This window comes from Physeter macrocephalus, chromosome 18 (assembly GCF_002837175.3).
Source record: "Physeter macrocephalus isolate SW-GA chromosome 18, ASM283717v5, whole genome shotgun sequence".
Lineage (NCBI taxonomy): Eukaryota > Metazoa > Chordata > Mammalia > Artiodactyla > Physeteridae > Physeter > Physeter macrocephalus.
In genome coordinates, this window is record NC_041231.1 from 71908005 (window position 1) to 71923134 (window position 15130).

Sequence of the window (15130 nt, forward strand, 5' to 3'; positions counted from 1 at the left end):
TCCATTGCATTCACCCTCCCTGGCTTCCACACCTAGCAGCAGGTAACTGTGCTTTCTGCCTGGATAGATTTGCCTAGTACAGTCTAAGTTTTTTTTTTTTTTAATGTATATATATATTTTGGCCGCGCCTTACGGCTTTCGGCTTGCTGGATCATAGTTCCCACACCAGGAATGGAATTCTGCGCAGGCAACAAAAGCGCAGAGTCCGAACCACTGGACAGCCAGGGGATTCTTTTTTTTTTAAATAATTATTTTTCAGTCTGAGTTTTTAAAAATGGGTAGTAAAAGAAGATCGTGCAAAAGAGGTGCTGTTTAGAAACAGGTTTAACAGATTTTAAATTTATCACAAGTTAAAAGTTGTTTAAAAGTTATTTATAATTTTAAATAACACGGAAATCGTTACAAAGCAAAATTTTTAAAAAGAGAGAGGAAAAGCGAGAAGAGGCTCCAGTGTGGGGAGGCTAGAACTGGGGGGTGGGAGCTGTAAAGGGTGAGAAAGGTGTGTCGGGAGCATCGGTGCGCGTCGGGCAACCAGAGCCGGCCCTGGGGCTAGACCGCCCTCACCTGGTTTACTGGGTCCCAGGCGCCCTCCTCTCGCGCAGGCGCAGTGACTCCGGCTTGCCGGCCTTGGGCGGGCTGGGGCGGAGCCCAAGCGAGCTTTCGCCTCGATCGCGAACGTCTAGCGATTGCTCCTGTCTGTAGTGTAGGTATGGCGCTCGCGAGGGAACCGAGAGGCGGCGGGAACCCGGGTCGGGGTCTCGCTCTGTGCTGACCTCGACCCAGGGCCGAGTGGGCTATGGGGGATCCTGACTCCCTGGTCACGGAAGGCCGCGCTGGTGACCGGAGCTGGTGCTTGCGGCGCGTGGGGATGAACGCCGAGTGGCTGCTGCTGGAGGATGGAAACGAGGTGAGGGGGAGGGGTCTTCCTAAGGTGAGGGAAGGGAGTTGGAGGAGGCACGGGCCGGAGGGAGGCCCGGCGTCCCGGCGGGAGGGATGAATGGAAAAGTGGAGGTGGGAGAGGAAGAGAAGAGAGCGGCGAAGGGTGGGCCCTGGGGGGAGGGAACGGAGAAAGGTGTCTGGTGCGAGCGGTTGGGGGCGGGGGTCTGAGGTGGGCGGTGTCCGGGGGAAGTACGACCGTGTGGGAGAAAAGATGGCCCCGTGGAGAGCGGCCTAGGTCCGAGGGGCGAGCTGGGGCCGGTGTCTGGGTTGCGGGAAGGAGCCTGGTAGAGGGGCAGAGCGAGAGGTGGGCGTAGAGGATGTGAGGACTGCTGGGGTTTCGGAAGGAGGCGACTTGTGTTGATGGGTTGGGGGGCTGGGACAGCTCTTATTGGGGCCGCCCCCGGAGCGCCCGGCTGCGCCCTGCCGGGGCGGCGGAACTGGCAGGCGGAGCTGCCCCAACTTCCGAGAGTCACGGAACCGTCCAGGGTCGGGGGTGGGGAGCCTCGGAGAACTGCTGAGAGCGTGAACTTTCTCAAGTTTATTATGAAAAAGATTGCGAGTTTGAGGTCGTGTCCCTTAAAATACTCAGACTTTTACGTAAAAATGCCCTTTTCCTTTCCCACTCTTGAGGAAAATTGGCGCTTTGGTATGGGCCACAATTATCCTTTGAGTCTCGGTACTGCCGACTGGCACCCCCTTAGATGGGTTGAGATAGGGCTATAGAAATAGCAAGAATTCTTTCCAGAAGCTGCTTATGATGTTCTCTAATGCGGTTATAAATACAAAGAAAAAAAATTTAAAGAGGACAGGTGAGGCACGGTTTCAGTTGGGGGCCGCTAGGACTCGGGAGGTGGTTCTAGAGAGGGTGATGGAAGAGAGGAGGGGGAGAGTGCAATCAGCTTGGGAAGGAGGGTTAGATCAGGGACCAGCTTGTGGTGATTGGGAACCGTTTTGGTTTTGGAAATGATTTCTGTGAAGGATAAAGAGGTCTTTTGATAATTTTGTATGTTTAACTAGATTTTTCCTGTAAGTTACATAGTCCCAAGTCAGTCTCCCAGGTATTTACTGAGTACTTGCATTGTTTGTTGTAGTATGAGAGAGACACATAATAATGACTTTTGCTCTCGAGTTTATTGCTTGAACGGGGAAAGAGAATTTTATGTAATGAAGCAGTTTGAGAACATCCAGGCAGACTGTATGATCAAGTGCCAAGATGTGGTTTATTTAGTACTATCCTAAGGACAGTCAGAGGAGGAATTCAGGTCCAGCCTTAAATGTTGCTAGATTTGGGGATTATAAAGGATTACTTGTATGCTGTGAATTGAAGAACACGAAGAAGATACCTCTGCCCCCAGTCTCTCTTCCATCCACGTTATCAGTGCCTAAAAGTCTATATTAGGCATTCATTCTTTCAGCTCGAGCATTGGCCTTCCCTGCACGACCCTTTCCAAAAGCATATACCTTTAGGAAGTTTAACAAATGAAGATACTAATACCTGAATAATAGTAACTATACTTTATTTTGTATAGGACTGGGCTTTCACATACATCACTTAATCTGAGCCCTGCACATATACCACACTCACACACAACCCTGTAAGGAATTTAGTGGTCATGTTAATTGTTCTTTAAGATTCAGTTGTGGTGGATTAATTCATTACTTCTGAATAGCTTGGTAGCACTGGGAGTCTTGGGGAGGGGGCAGGCAGAAAGGTTAAAGCCCCTGCAGCAAGCACAAGAGGACTATAAAGTACTTCTACACATATTTTAAACTATCAGATAATTTTCTGTGAGACCACCGCTATGAGGGGAGAGCCATACAAGCCAGAGTGAATCGTGAAGATATAGCAAGAAGACTGGCTTGCCTTGGGACCTATGTGGAGGAGAGGCCGCCCAGGCCTGGTTGTCTGCAAGGTCGGACCTTAGGAAGTAGTTGGAGCATAGCCTGCAGTGTGTATGGACAGAGGCCTGAGTCAAAGCCAAGAGATGAAGTCTTGCTTATATTGTAATGGTCCCCAAACCATAGCACAGGCCGGTGTGCACAAGATTTTAGGAGGTGTGCTGATATTACTTAGTTATAATGAGAGTAAAGTCAGTTTCTTGCCTTCCCAGTACCCCTTAGATTCTCAGCTACGATAATAAAACAAGGTTCCTCTCATTTCATTGGAGGGAATACTGTAGTAAATTGTCTCCCTGAATGGGTGTCTTTAAACTTCTTAAACCAATCCAGAGAGTTTGGTAGAAAAACAAATTAGATAGAGATTTATTGCAAATTAGCTAGTTCCCAGGCCCTATAAGTATTTAGGCCTTTGGGGGAAATCATAGTGTCTTCATTTTTCTCTTTTCTTCTCCTGTATTTGGTTTTCATGAAGCTCTTTGCCCTAAGAGGGTTGGAAAAAGGAAAAGGATGGTCCTAGAGGAGTTATTGGTCATTTGGGAAACAGTAGGAGTCATGCCTAGGAGGAAAGCATTAGCGAAGGTGGGTAAGGACAAGATGAACTTGTAGACCAATACTGTCAGTAAGCGCAAAGGCTTGCAAAACTGTTGTAAATGGAAACAACCCCCAGCAACGAGTTGGCAGTTTGTTGGCACTCAGTTCCCATGGGAAATTTAGTTTTATGTTATGCATGGTGCTGGGATATTCAAAAACTTATGCAGACTCTAACCATGATGTGGATGAATTATCAATATATCAAGGTAAATTCTAGGACCAGACAGTGAAGGGAAAGACAAAAAAGAGTGTTTCCTTCCTTTCCTGGATTCAGAGTTCCTAGGAGGTGATTTCAGAGAAAGGTGCTCCTCTCCCTTTTTTGTATTACTTTCTCCAGGCTACCCATAATGGCAATCTGACTCTCTCCCCTCAGGTATTAAAATGGAATATTGAATACTTTCTTTATTAGAAATAAATCTACCTAAATGGAAATTCTTACTGAATATGGATGACAGATAAATCCTTAAATGTTCCATTTTTAAAGAGTACATGTATTAATTCAGAGGAACTTCTATAATTAATGGAATTTCTGGCAAACTGTCAAAGCATTGAAAAACTTCAGATTCAGGGTTTTGGTGGAGGTGATCACCACAACATTTTAGAGGGGAACAAGTCAGATTGTAAGGTTCCTGGCTGCTGCTCCATAGTTTCCAGTGGTAATAACCCATTTTCCAACTTCTGACCTAAAAAAATGCCTATCTCCTGGAATCTGGGAGGACTCATAAGCAAGATCTCTTTATTCTTCCATTTATTCACAGATATTTACTGAGCAGAAAGAGGCTCTGAGGAGTACAGAGTACTGTGGTACAGAAGACAGATAAGGTCCCTGCTCATGAAATTTAAATTCTAAATATAAATTTAGAAAAGTAAATAAAAGTAGACAAAAATAAATGAAACAAGCAAGATAATTTTGGTTGTGGTAAGTGCATGCTAATAATGTGAAGGAATGCAATGGCCGGGGAGGGATCAGGCAGCAACTTTAGATCAGGTAATCAAGGTAGGCCTCTGAGGAGCTGAAACGTGAAAGATAAGGAGCCCGTGCAAATGTCTGAGAGAAGGATGTTCTAATCAGAGGAGACAGGTGAAAGTACCCTCAGGTAGTGTTTCTGACCATAATGTGAGATAACACTAAAGAGGTAGAGTGGGTTAGGACATTGAGGGCCTTAAAGGCTGTGGAAGGAAGTTTGGATTATTAGAGAATTTTAAGAAGGGAAAAGATCTGGTTTAAAGTTTTTACATTACCACCCCAGCTACTGTGTGAAGAATGGGGGCTGGCACAGGAGCAAAAACAGCATAACTGGAGGAAACAGTGCTGTTTGGATTAAGGTAGTGGCCACTGAGAGAGAGAGAAGTGAATAGATTAGGGCATATTTGAATTACAGCCAGTAGATTTTGCTGATGATTTGAATGTGGGGATGAGGGATGTAGAGGGAATCAAAGATGGCTTCTGGGTTTGGGGCTAAGCAGTAGGTTGGGTGGTAGTGTCAGTTACTGAGATGAGAGTTTGTGGGGAGGAATAGATTGGGACAAAGCGTCATGGTGGTCTTTGAGGGACTCAGGAGGACAGGCATGATTTTGAAAGAATTCAAAAGGAGCAAAAAGTGCAGCTTTTAGAAAACCACAGACTATTTGGCTTAATGTTCCCAGGTTAGGTTGGGGTATGGGTCATTAAAGAAGTGACGTGTGCGCCAAGAACAATAAGCAGGGAATTCTACGACCTGGATCCCAGAAGAATTTTATTTCCTTCCTTGACAGGGTTATTATGAACTTGACTGGTCTGTCAGGAAAATATGATAGATGTGAACTGGGACTTCTTTGCAACCTTTTCCAGAGGCTCTCATGCTGTTCTTATGGATAAGATGCAAAACAAGGATTTTTCCATCTTTTGGTTGAATTATAACTGATTCAAGGTGTTCCCAGATTGTGTGGTGGAATGTTTACTAGGCTTTCCTGAGAGCTTTGCCTTTGGTTACAACCTGTTTTAATCTTTTAATGTCTTGAATGAAGGTACAGAGGGCATCATATCAATTTGGTGGGTGACTCCAAGCTGGAAGGGATATTGAGTATGTCTGACGGCAGATGAAAAATTCAGAAAGGTCTTGAGAAGTTCATGATAGGCTGAACTAACAAGATGAAATTTAATAGGAATCAATGTAAGGTCCTGCACTTGAATCCAAATTTACCAACTAGTCAAGTATAGGACAGAAGAGACATGACTTAGCATAAAAATTCTTAGGGGAGGGTTAGACCAAGAAATTTAATCATTCCTAAGCCTAAGGATACATTGGCAGTATGATAGATCTGCTGTGAAAGCTAATGCAATTTATATGCTCCAGTGATAATATCTAGAACTGGGAAAGTGTTACTTGCATCCGACTATGTAATAAAAATTAGGTTTATTTTTCTTAATGTGGCATCCAGGAATAAAAATAAACCAGGAGTCTCTTCACAGACCTATTAGGATGGCAGAAAGACTCAAACCTATGCCGTGGAGTTCCGTTGAAGTAACTGGGAACATAGGGCCAAGAAAAGGGAAGATTCAGTAGACACTTTATAGTTGTCATGTGAAGGGGGATTGGAGATTTTCTGGTGGTGCCCAGGGCCGAGCCTGGGCCAATGGATGGAATTTATAGGAAGAAAGATGCCAAGTCAGAGCCATTAAAAAATTGGAAGGACTGTCTTATGTAGAAGCTATAGTTCTTGGCAGTGTTTAAGACTAGTTGATGGGGTTGTGTAGAAAGAATTCCTCCATCCCATGAGTAGCTGAACCAGGTAACCTTTCAGAGTCCTACCAACCCTGACATTCCATGATTAATGTTCAGCTGTCTCTTGTCACAACTTTTTACCTTTTTCTAGCCAGTGGCTCCCATGGCAGCTGAAGGAGGAGATGGCCAGTGAGCTGTTTGGGTTTCATGGGAGTCTGGTTTCATAAGTCAGGACTTGTGGATACTGCTGGTTGACAAGATTGTAAAGGACCTCTCTTTTCAGTACGGTGGCTGATAGTGTCTCTTACATTGTCGTTGTCTTCCTAGGTGACTGTAGGGCGAGGATTTGGTGTCACATACCAGTTGGTATCAAAAATCTGCCCTCTGATGATTTCCCGAAACCACTGTATTTTGAAGCAGAATGCTGAGGGCCAATGGACAATTATGGACAACAAGGTACAGTAATCCACAGAAGCCTAGTTACTTTTATTGAATTTTTGTTTATTTTTAAGTTAGGGTCCCCCCCACCGAGGTAATACATGGTACAAAATTAAACGATTCAAAATTAAAAGAAGATATCTTCTCCCCTAGCTACCCACTTGTCTTTCCCAGAGACAACTACTTCTCTATGTTGCCAGAGATTAGATTATGCCAAAATAAAGTCTAATGACTTGAAGTTAGTTACTTTGTAGGGAACACTTGAATTGGGGCAATAGGTCCTATTCCAGAAACCAGATTAAGTTACCAGGGGACTTGGTCTCTTGTGAGTTGGAGGTCCAGAGATCTCGGGAATCTGACAAAGATTCTGGAGTACAACTGTGATTCAAGACATGCGGAGGGGGAGGAACTGAGCTGACTGCACTTAGCTCCTTTTCTTTCCCACTTCTTTCCATCAGAGCAAACCCCTCCTCTCACTTTTCACCTGTTTCATATATTAGTGCTCTAAGGAAGATTTCCTTTGAATATAGGGTTTTTTTTTGCTTGAAACAAATTTGAAAACCACAGATCAAATGTGAATACTAAGGGAGGTGAAATAGTGTATAAAGCCCAGCAGTTAGGAAGTACCTAAAGTGCAGATATACAAGCACCTGCGAATAGTGAAAATATAGAGTGTGAAGTGAGAGAAATTCTGATGCCAACAGTTAAGGATTAGGAAGTGTGAAAAGTCTTTGGACACCATTTTGCACTGCTCTGGTTGAAAGGATTTTAAAGATACCTGTTAGAAGGAAGGGTATTAAAATGATTCTGAGACTAATTCCAACGGGTGTGGGGACGTCCCCCCACCCATCTGTCAACCTGAGATAGTATCAGATTCCACCGGTAAAAGGTTCAGTCCTATAAGACCACCCTCTACTTCAGATGCCAGTCACAACCCCAGGTTAACATCTGTGCTTCTGACCAACTGGCTATAGGTTGGAAGTTCCAGGGACCCTGTCCTTGAACTTCAGGTGCCAGTTGCCAAGTCCAGGTTTTCACCTGTACTTCTGGCTGACTGGCTATAAATCAGAGGTCCCCATTGCTGCCTCCCACTTTGGATTTAATTAATTAGCTTCAGAGTGATTCACAATTTAGGAATACATTTACTTAGATTTACCAGTTTATTATAAAAGGATATGGTCTGGGATACAGGTGAACATCCAAATGAAAGAGACTCATAGGGCAAGGTATATGGGAAGGGGCATGGAGCGTCCATGCCCTGCCCATCTCCTAACACTTCCAGGTGTTCACCAACCAGGAAGCTCTCCAAACCCCATCCTTTTGGGTTTCTATGGAGGCTTCATTACATTTGTGTAATTGATTGAATCATTAGCCAGTGGTGATCAACCACTAGCCCCTCTCCCTTCCCAGGGGGTTGGGGGGTGAGACTGAAAGTTCCAACTCTCCAATCACAGGATTGGTTCCCCTGGCACCCAGCCCTCATAGGTGACCCTGGTGCATTCCAAAAGTCACCTCATTAACATAACAAAAGATACCTTGATCTCTTACCACTTAGGAAATTTCAAGGGTTTTAGAAGCTCTGTGCTAGAAATGGGGATGAATACCAAATATATATTTCTTATTATAATTCATAGTATCACAGGTATTCTGTAGGCCTGCCCAGCGGCCTCATTTTGCATGCATAAACCTGCTAGAATTAAGCTGTTGGAGAAAGTACCTTCCTGCACTAGGATTAAGTTGAGTTGGCATGGTGTTGAAAGAGAGCATAAATGCTAAGTAAATTGGTTCAGCACTCTTGGCAAGGCACTGTGAGCAAAATATAAATTGGCACCGAAAAGGGGACCTTAGAGATGATCTATTTTAACCCCTTCTGTGCACAGTTGAGTCTGAACAAACCTTGCTGCTTGGGACAATTCAACTTCTGGTCTCCCAGCAGCTAGAGCAGTGGTTCTCAGCCCTGTTTCCAATTTCGCCCATACATGGGATACTTTTTAAAAATACTGGAGATAGCACATTAAAATTAAGAATTTCCATTCATCAAAAGATATCATTAAGAGAGTGAAAGCAAGCTCAGAGTGGAAGATACTTGCTACACATATAATCAGTGAAGGGCTTATACTCGGATGTATATAGAACTCCAAATCAATGAGAAAAAGAAAGATAACCCAGTATTGAAAATGGGCAGGGGCTTCCCTGGTGGCGCAGTGGTTAAGAATCTGCCTGCCAATGCAGGGGATGTGGGTTTGAGCTCTGGTCCGGGAAGATCCCACATGCTGCGGAGCAACTAATCCCGTGCGCCACAACTGCTGAGCCTGCTCTCTAGAGCCCACGAGCCACAACTAAGCCTGCGTGCCACAACTACTGAAGCCCACATGCCTAGAGCTCGTGCTCCACAGCAAGAGAAGTCACTGCAGTGAGAAGCCTGTGCACCGCAAGGAACAGTAGCCCCCACTCTCCACAACTAGAGGAAGCCCACACACAGCAACGAAGACCCAACACAGCCAAAAATAAATAAACTAAAATAAATAAATTAAAAAAAAATAAAAATGGGCAAGAGCCAGGCACTTCACAAAAGATTCTTTCCAAATGTTCAGTAGCCATGAAACATTGTTCAACTTCATTAATGATCAAATTATTTATTTGATCAGTAAATAATACAAATACAAATTATTTATTTTGGCTGCATTGGGTCTTCGTTGCTGTGCACGGGCTTTCTCTAGTTGCGGTGAGCGGGGACTACTCTTCGTTGCAGTGCGTGGGCTTCTCATTGTGGTGGCTTCTCTTGTTGCGGAGCACGGGCTCTAGGTGCACCGTCTTCAGTAGTTGTGGCACGTGGGCTCAGTGGTTGTGGCTCTTGGGCTCTAGAGCACAGGCTCAGTAGTTGTGGCACACGGGCTTAGTTGCTCCACGGCGTGTGGGATCTTCCTGGACCAGGGCTCGAACCTGTGTCCACTGAATTGGCAGGTGGATTCTCAACCACTGCACCACCGGGGAAGTCCCTGGGAAATACAAATTAAAAGCATGATGGAATACCACAACACACCTTGTAGTCAGAGAGTAACTATAATTAAATTTTGATGATGCCAGACATTAGCACGGGTATGGAGCAAGTAGTCTTTTGATAGAAGTGTAAATTGGTACAACTATTTTGTAAAATTATTTGGCATTATTTATTAAAGTTGTGTATGTATATATGTATGTGTATATGCATACATACACACATACAGTATTTTCACTCCTAGGGAAACAACCCAAATGTCTTTCAACAGTAGAATGGATAAATAAACTGTGGAATATTCTTACAATGAAACACTATACTGTAATGAATATGAATGAATTACTGCTATATCCAGCAACAGGGATAAATCTCTCAAACGTAATATTGAGTGAAAGAAAACAGACACACAAAAATACTTTTTTTTTTTTTTTTTTTTTGGCTGTGCCATGTGGCATGCGGGATCTTAGTTCCCCAGCTGGGGATCAAACCCACACCCCTTGCAGTGGAAGTGCGGATTCTTAACCACTGGACCGGCATGGAAGTCCCGAGAATACATATTATTTCATGCCATTTGTATAATGTTCAAAACCAGGCAAAACTAACGTGTGATGTTAAGCCAGGCTAGTAGTCACTTTATGGGGTGATGGGGGGGACTTAGTGGCTAGAAGGAGGCATAAGGATGTTTCTGGGATGCTGATAATGTGGGGATTTTTTGTTTTTTTTTTAAACCTTGTGGTAGTTACACCGAGTGTTCATTTTGTGATATTCACCTAGTTGTGCATTTATGATTGGTATGTTTTTATGTTATGTTTTAGTAAAGAATTTTTTAGAATATTGACTGATACACCTGTTAGAATTGCTAAAATAAAACACTACCAAGTGCTGGTGAGCATGAAGAGTAACTGGAACTCTTAAACACTGCAAGTGAGAAAACAAAATAGTACTGCCACTTTGAAAAACAGTTTGGCAGTTTCTTACAGTTAAACATACACTTACCCAAGCGATTCCATTTTTAGGTATTTACCCCAAATTAATGGAAACTTATGTTCTCACAGAAACTTGTACCTGAATGTTTATAGTGGCTTTATTCATAATCACCAAAAACTGGAAGAAAACAACTAGGGAACATAATCACCAAAAACTGGAAGAAAACAACTAGGGAACAGAGAAACAAGCTGATATACCCATACCCTGGAGTACTACTCAGCAATAAAAATACCAAGCTACTGTAATGCAACCAAGTGGACACATCTTAGAGCCATCATGCTAAGCGAAAGCAGCCAAACTCAAAAGGGTACATACTGTGTATGATTCCATTTATACAACATTATGGAAAAGGCAGACCTTTGTAGGGTAGAGACCAGATGAGTAGCTGCCTGGATATGGGTGAAGGGTTGACTGCAAAGGGGCCCTGTGTCTCGATATGATTATACACAGTGTTTGTGTCTAAACCTGGCTTTAAAAATTCTGATGCCTAGTTCCCATCTCTGACCAATTAATTCAGTCTAAGGATGAGACTCAGGCACTGCTATTTGTTCTAAACATTTCCAGGTGAATTCACTGTACAGTTAGGGCTGAGAACCACTGAGCTACATAAGTCATCTAGAGAACTGCAAGGAAACATTGGCTTTTGGCTTTGGGTTTCCACTGTTCTCAACAACCGATTAAAAATGCTGGACAGAGATTGAGCATTAAGTGAAGTAATTAGTATTTAAGGGGGTGAGGGTTATTCCACCTTTTCCTCATTGATGACTGAGACATTGGGCAGGCTTTTCTTTGGTTATCACTTTGCTGCTGATGACATTGTTCAGACTGGTGATTATGAAAACCAGCATCAAGAAAGTATTGAACAGAGTTTGATTTATTTAAACCATTGTATTTGAAATCATATCGTGGGCAGTACTTGACTGTTCCTGTATGGCCATGGTATTTTCATCTTTTCTTCAGTCACTGTGTGAACAGAACCAATTTGGGCCTTTGGTCCAAATTATACTACTAGGTGTCACCAAAGAGTGATTAATGGGTAAACAGAGGCATCCAAGGATAAAATGGGAAGGAAAAATTTTGAGAGCTTATTTTTCAGACCTAAAGGGCTCTGAAGGAAGGCAGGTTAATACAGAGGATCTAGTGGAGGGCTGCCATATGTCTCAAGAGTTTGCCCCAGCTTTTTAGGGAATCCTTGTTCTCTCTCGTCTTGGGCTACTTCTATAACCTTCTTTATTTACTTAACATTATCTTTGCCTTTGAGTTTTTCTTAAACGTCTGTATCTTGGCATTAGGTGGCCTCCTGTGTCATATTACTTTCCCTGAGACTGTTTTCCTATGTATATTTTAAAATTGACTCTTCTGGTCTCCATCCCCCTCCTTTGTTAATTCCTCATGTGTTGTTTCAGAAGTCTGCAGAACCGATCACTTCCTATAATTTCTCAGGCTGAATATGAATGGAAAGTTTAGGAGGAGGTTGACAGTTAAGCCAGGTTAGGCCCAAGGCAGTGAGGTAAAAGCCAGTCTTTCTGTGTGTTTCTGTGCTCGTCTTTCTCTCCCTCTCCCTGCTTGAGCCAAATAATACAGAACCAGAAACCAGGGCCTAATACCAAACCAGAGCTGAGATCCAGTCTCTACTACCCTGGATCCTCTGTGCCTTGTGGTCCAGCCCCCTGTTCTTCATATTTGGGTTGACCGGGTATTTTTTCTTGGTGAGTGTAGGTAGCTATTTTTACCAACATAAACATAAGCCTTAGTCCCTGTTCAGATGTGAGCTTCATCTCTGTCCTGTCCCCCAAAGGTAAGTCCTGGATATGGGTTAAAATGCCCACTTGTCTCTTTAAACTTTAAATGCTGCATTTGCTTCAGGTCTATTTTAGGACCTATCATCCCCATTTAGCATCTCTTAGCTAACCCAGCTCTACATGATATTCCTTTGCATTTATAGGCTGTGCTATGTAATCCCACATTTGCTTAAATATGCCCTTGTATTTTGCTTTCCATGGTCAGCTGCTAAAAGATGTTTTCATATCTTCTGCTTTTGTACTAGGTATATTTACTTTGCCGAGATGCTGAGCACAGAGTTGAAGTGATCGTTGATAAATCAATTGAGCCAGAACAAAATAATGTTAGTGAACACTTATATATACACTTATATAATGCTTACCATGTGCCAGGTACTTTTCTAAGTACAGTACATATTTTACCTCATTAAATCCACACAAACACCATGAGGGAGAGACTATTAATATCTTCCATTTTATAGATGTGGCAGCTGGGGCATAGAGAAGTTAAGAAACTTGCCTAAGTCACACAGCTGTTGAGTAATGGAGCCAAATTATAAACCCAGGCAGTCTGACTTCAGGTTCATGCTCTTAATCCCCACATTGTGATTTAATTTAAACCACAAAAGTAAATATTGAGCATTTGTTCTATGTGGGTCACTGTGCTAAGTGTTTTATATGTGTTACCTCAGTCATTCCTCACAGAAGCAGTATGAGATAGGAACTGTACTATTTTACAGACAAAACTGAGGTACAAAGAGGTTAAGTAAATTGGTGAAGGCCATGCAACTAATAAGCTGAGTCCAGAGCTCCAGCTCTTAACCACGTGTTCTGTTGCCCATGGACCTCTGGTGCTGTTATTTGGATCAGATCCCACCTGCGATTTGACCCCAGTACAAGGTATTGGTACTTGCTTTTTTGGTTTATGTGTACTTGGAAGTGTTTTTTCATTCACCAATGTGTTCAGGGGCCACACACATCCAGAGACAGTGCCTGCATGACTTTCTTGGCCAAGCATACCTTCGGAACCTCATCATTAGATGCTACTTCCTTCATTCTTAGCAGTTTTTCCAGTCTTGGGCCATTGCCCCCAGTTTACATCAATAGGAGCTATTCAATTTCAGTTTCTTTTAATGCTACTGCATTTATCTGAGTAATTCATTCACCAGTAACAAGGTGATTCCTGCCTGTTACACAGGCAGTTCTCTGGAGAAGTGAACATCATATAGGTAAAAAGCCAAAGTGCTGTTTGAAGAATGCTGTTTCTAAGGATGGCAGTTTATGAACCTTTCTTTTCTATTTGTTCTCAAGGGTTTTCTTTCTTTCTTTTTAATAGATCTTTATTGGAGTATAATTGCTTCACAATACTGTGTTAGTTTCTGCTGTACAACAAAGCAAATCAGCCATATGCATACACATGTCCCCATATCCCCTCCCTCTTGAGCTTCCATCCCATCCTCCCTATCCCTCCCCTCTAGGTCATCGCAAAGCACCAAGCCGATCTTCCTGTGCTATGCTGCTGCTTCCCACCAGCCAATTGTTTTACATTCGGTAGTGTATATATGTCGATGCTACTCTCACTTTGCTCCAACTTCGCCCTCATACCCCATGTCCTCAAGTCCATTCTCTATGTCTGCCTCTTTATTCCTGCCCTGCAACTAGGTTTATCAGTACCATTCTTTTCTTTTTTTAAGATTCATTTATATGCGTTAGCATACGGTATTTGTTTTTCTCCTTCTGACTTACTTCACTCTGTATGACAGACTGAGGTCCATCCACCTCACTGCAAGTAACTCAATTTAGTTTCTTTTTATAGCTGAGTAGTATTCCATTGTATATATGTGCCACATCTTATTTATCCGTTCATCTGTCGATGGACATTTAGGTTGGTTCCATGTCCTGGCTGTTGTAAATAGTGCTGCAGTGAACATTGTGGTACGTGTCTCTTTTTGAATTACGGTTTTCTCAGGGTGTATGCCCAGTAGTGGGATTACTGGGTCATATGGTAGTTCTATTTATAGTTTTTTAAGGAATCTCCATGCTGTTTTCCATAGTGGTTGTATCAATTTACATTCCCACAAGCAGTGCAGGAGGGTTCCCTTTTCACCACACCGTTTCTAGCATTTATTGTTTGTAGATTTTTTTTTTTTTTTTTTGCGGTACGCGGGCCTCTCACTGTTGTGGCCTCTCCCGTTGCGGAGCACAGGCTCCGGATGCGCAGGCTCAGCAGCCATGGCTCACGGGCCTAAGTGCTCCACGGCATGTGGGATATTCCCAGACCGGGGTACGAACCCGTGTCCCTTGCGTTAGCAGGCGGACTCCCAACCACTGCGCCACCAGGGAAGCCCTGTAGATTTTTTGATAATGGCCATTATGACTAGTGTGAGGTGATACCTCATTGTAGTTTTGATTTGCATTTCTCTAATAATTAGTGATGTTGAACATCTTTTCATATGCCTCTTGGTCATCTGTATGTCTTCCTTGGTGAAATGTCTATTTAGGTCTTCTGCCCATTTTTTAACTGGATTTTTTTCTTTTTTTTTTTTGATATTGAGCTCCATGAACTATTTGTATATTTTGGAGTTTAATCCTTTGTCTTTTGTTTCATTTGCAAATATTTTCTCCCATTCTGAAGCTTGTCTTTTCGTCTTGTTTATGGTTTCCTTTGCTGTGCAAAAGCTTTTAAGTTTAATTAAGTCCCATTTGTTTATTTTTGTTTTTATTTCTGTTACTCTAGAAGGTGGGTCAAAAAAGATCTTGCTGTGGTTTATGTCAAAGAGTGTTTTTCCTAT

General features: G+C 42.9%; 1 protein-coding gene across 5 annotated transcripts in view; it reads left to right on the forward strand.

Annotated features, from left to right (window-relative positions):
- The first annotated feature begins 632 nt into the window (after positions 1–632).
- Positions 633–15130, forward strand: part of RNF8 (ring finger protein 8) — a 38264-nt gene continuing 23766 nt past the window's right edge. Inside the window, exons 1-3 of one of the 5 annotated variants that reach the window (XR_008615761.1) lie at positions 633–907; positions 6462–6590; positions 12605–12682. Coding sequence is in view for 4 of the 5 variants with exons in the window: in XM_028479281.2 (XP_028335082.1) it covers positions 797–907; positions 6462–6590; positions 12605–12682 (318 nt within the window). In the remaining variant the exon portion in view is untranslated. The remainder of the gene's footprint in view (positions 908–6461; positions 6591–12604; positions 12683–15130) is intronic. The other 4 variants (XM_028479281.2, XM_024122060.3, XM_028479282.2 and 1 more) reach the window with 4 other exon arrangements.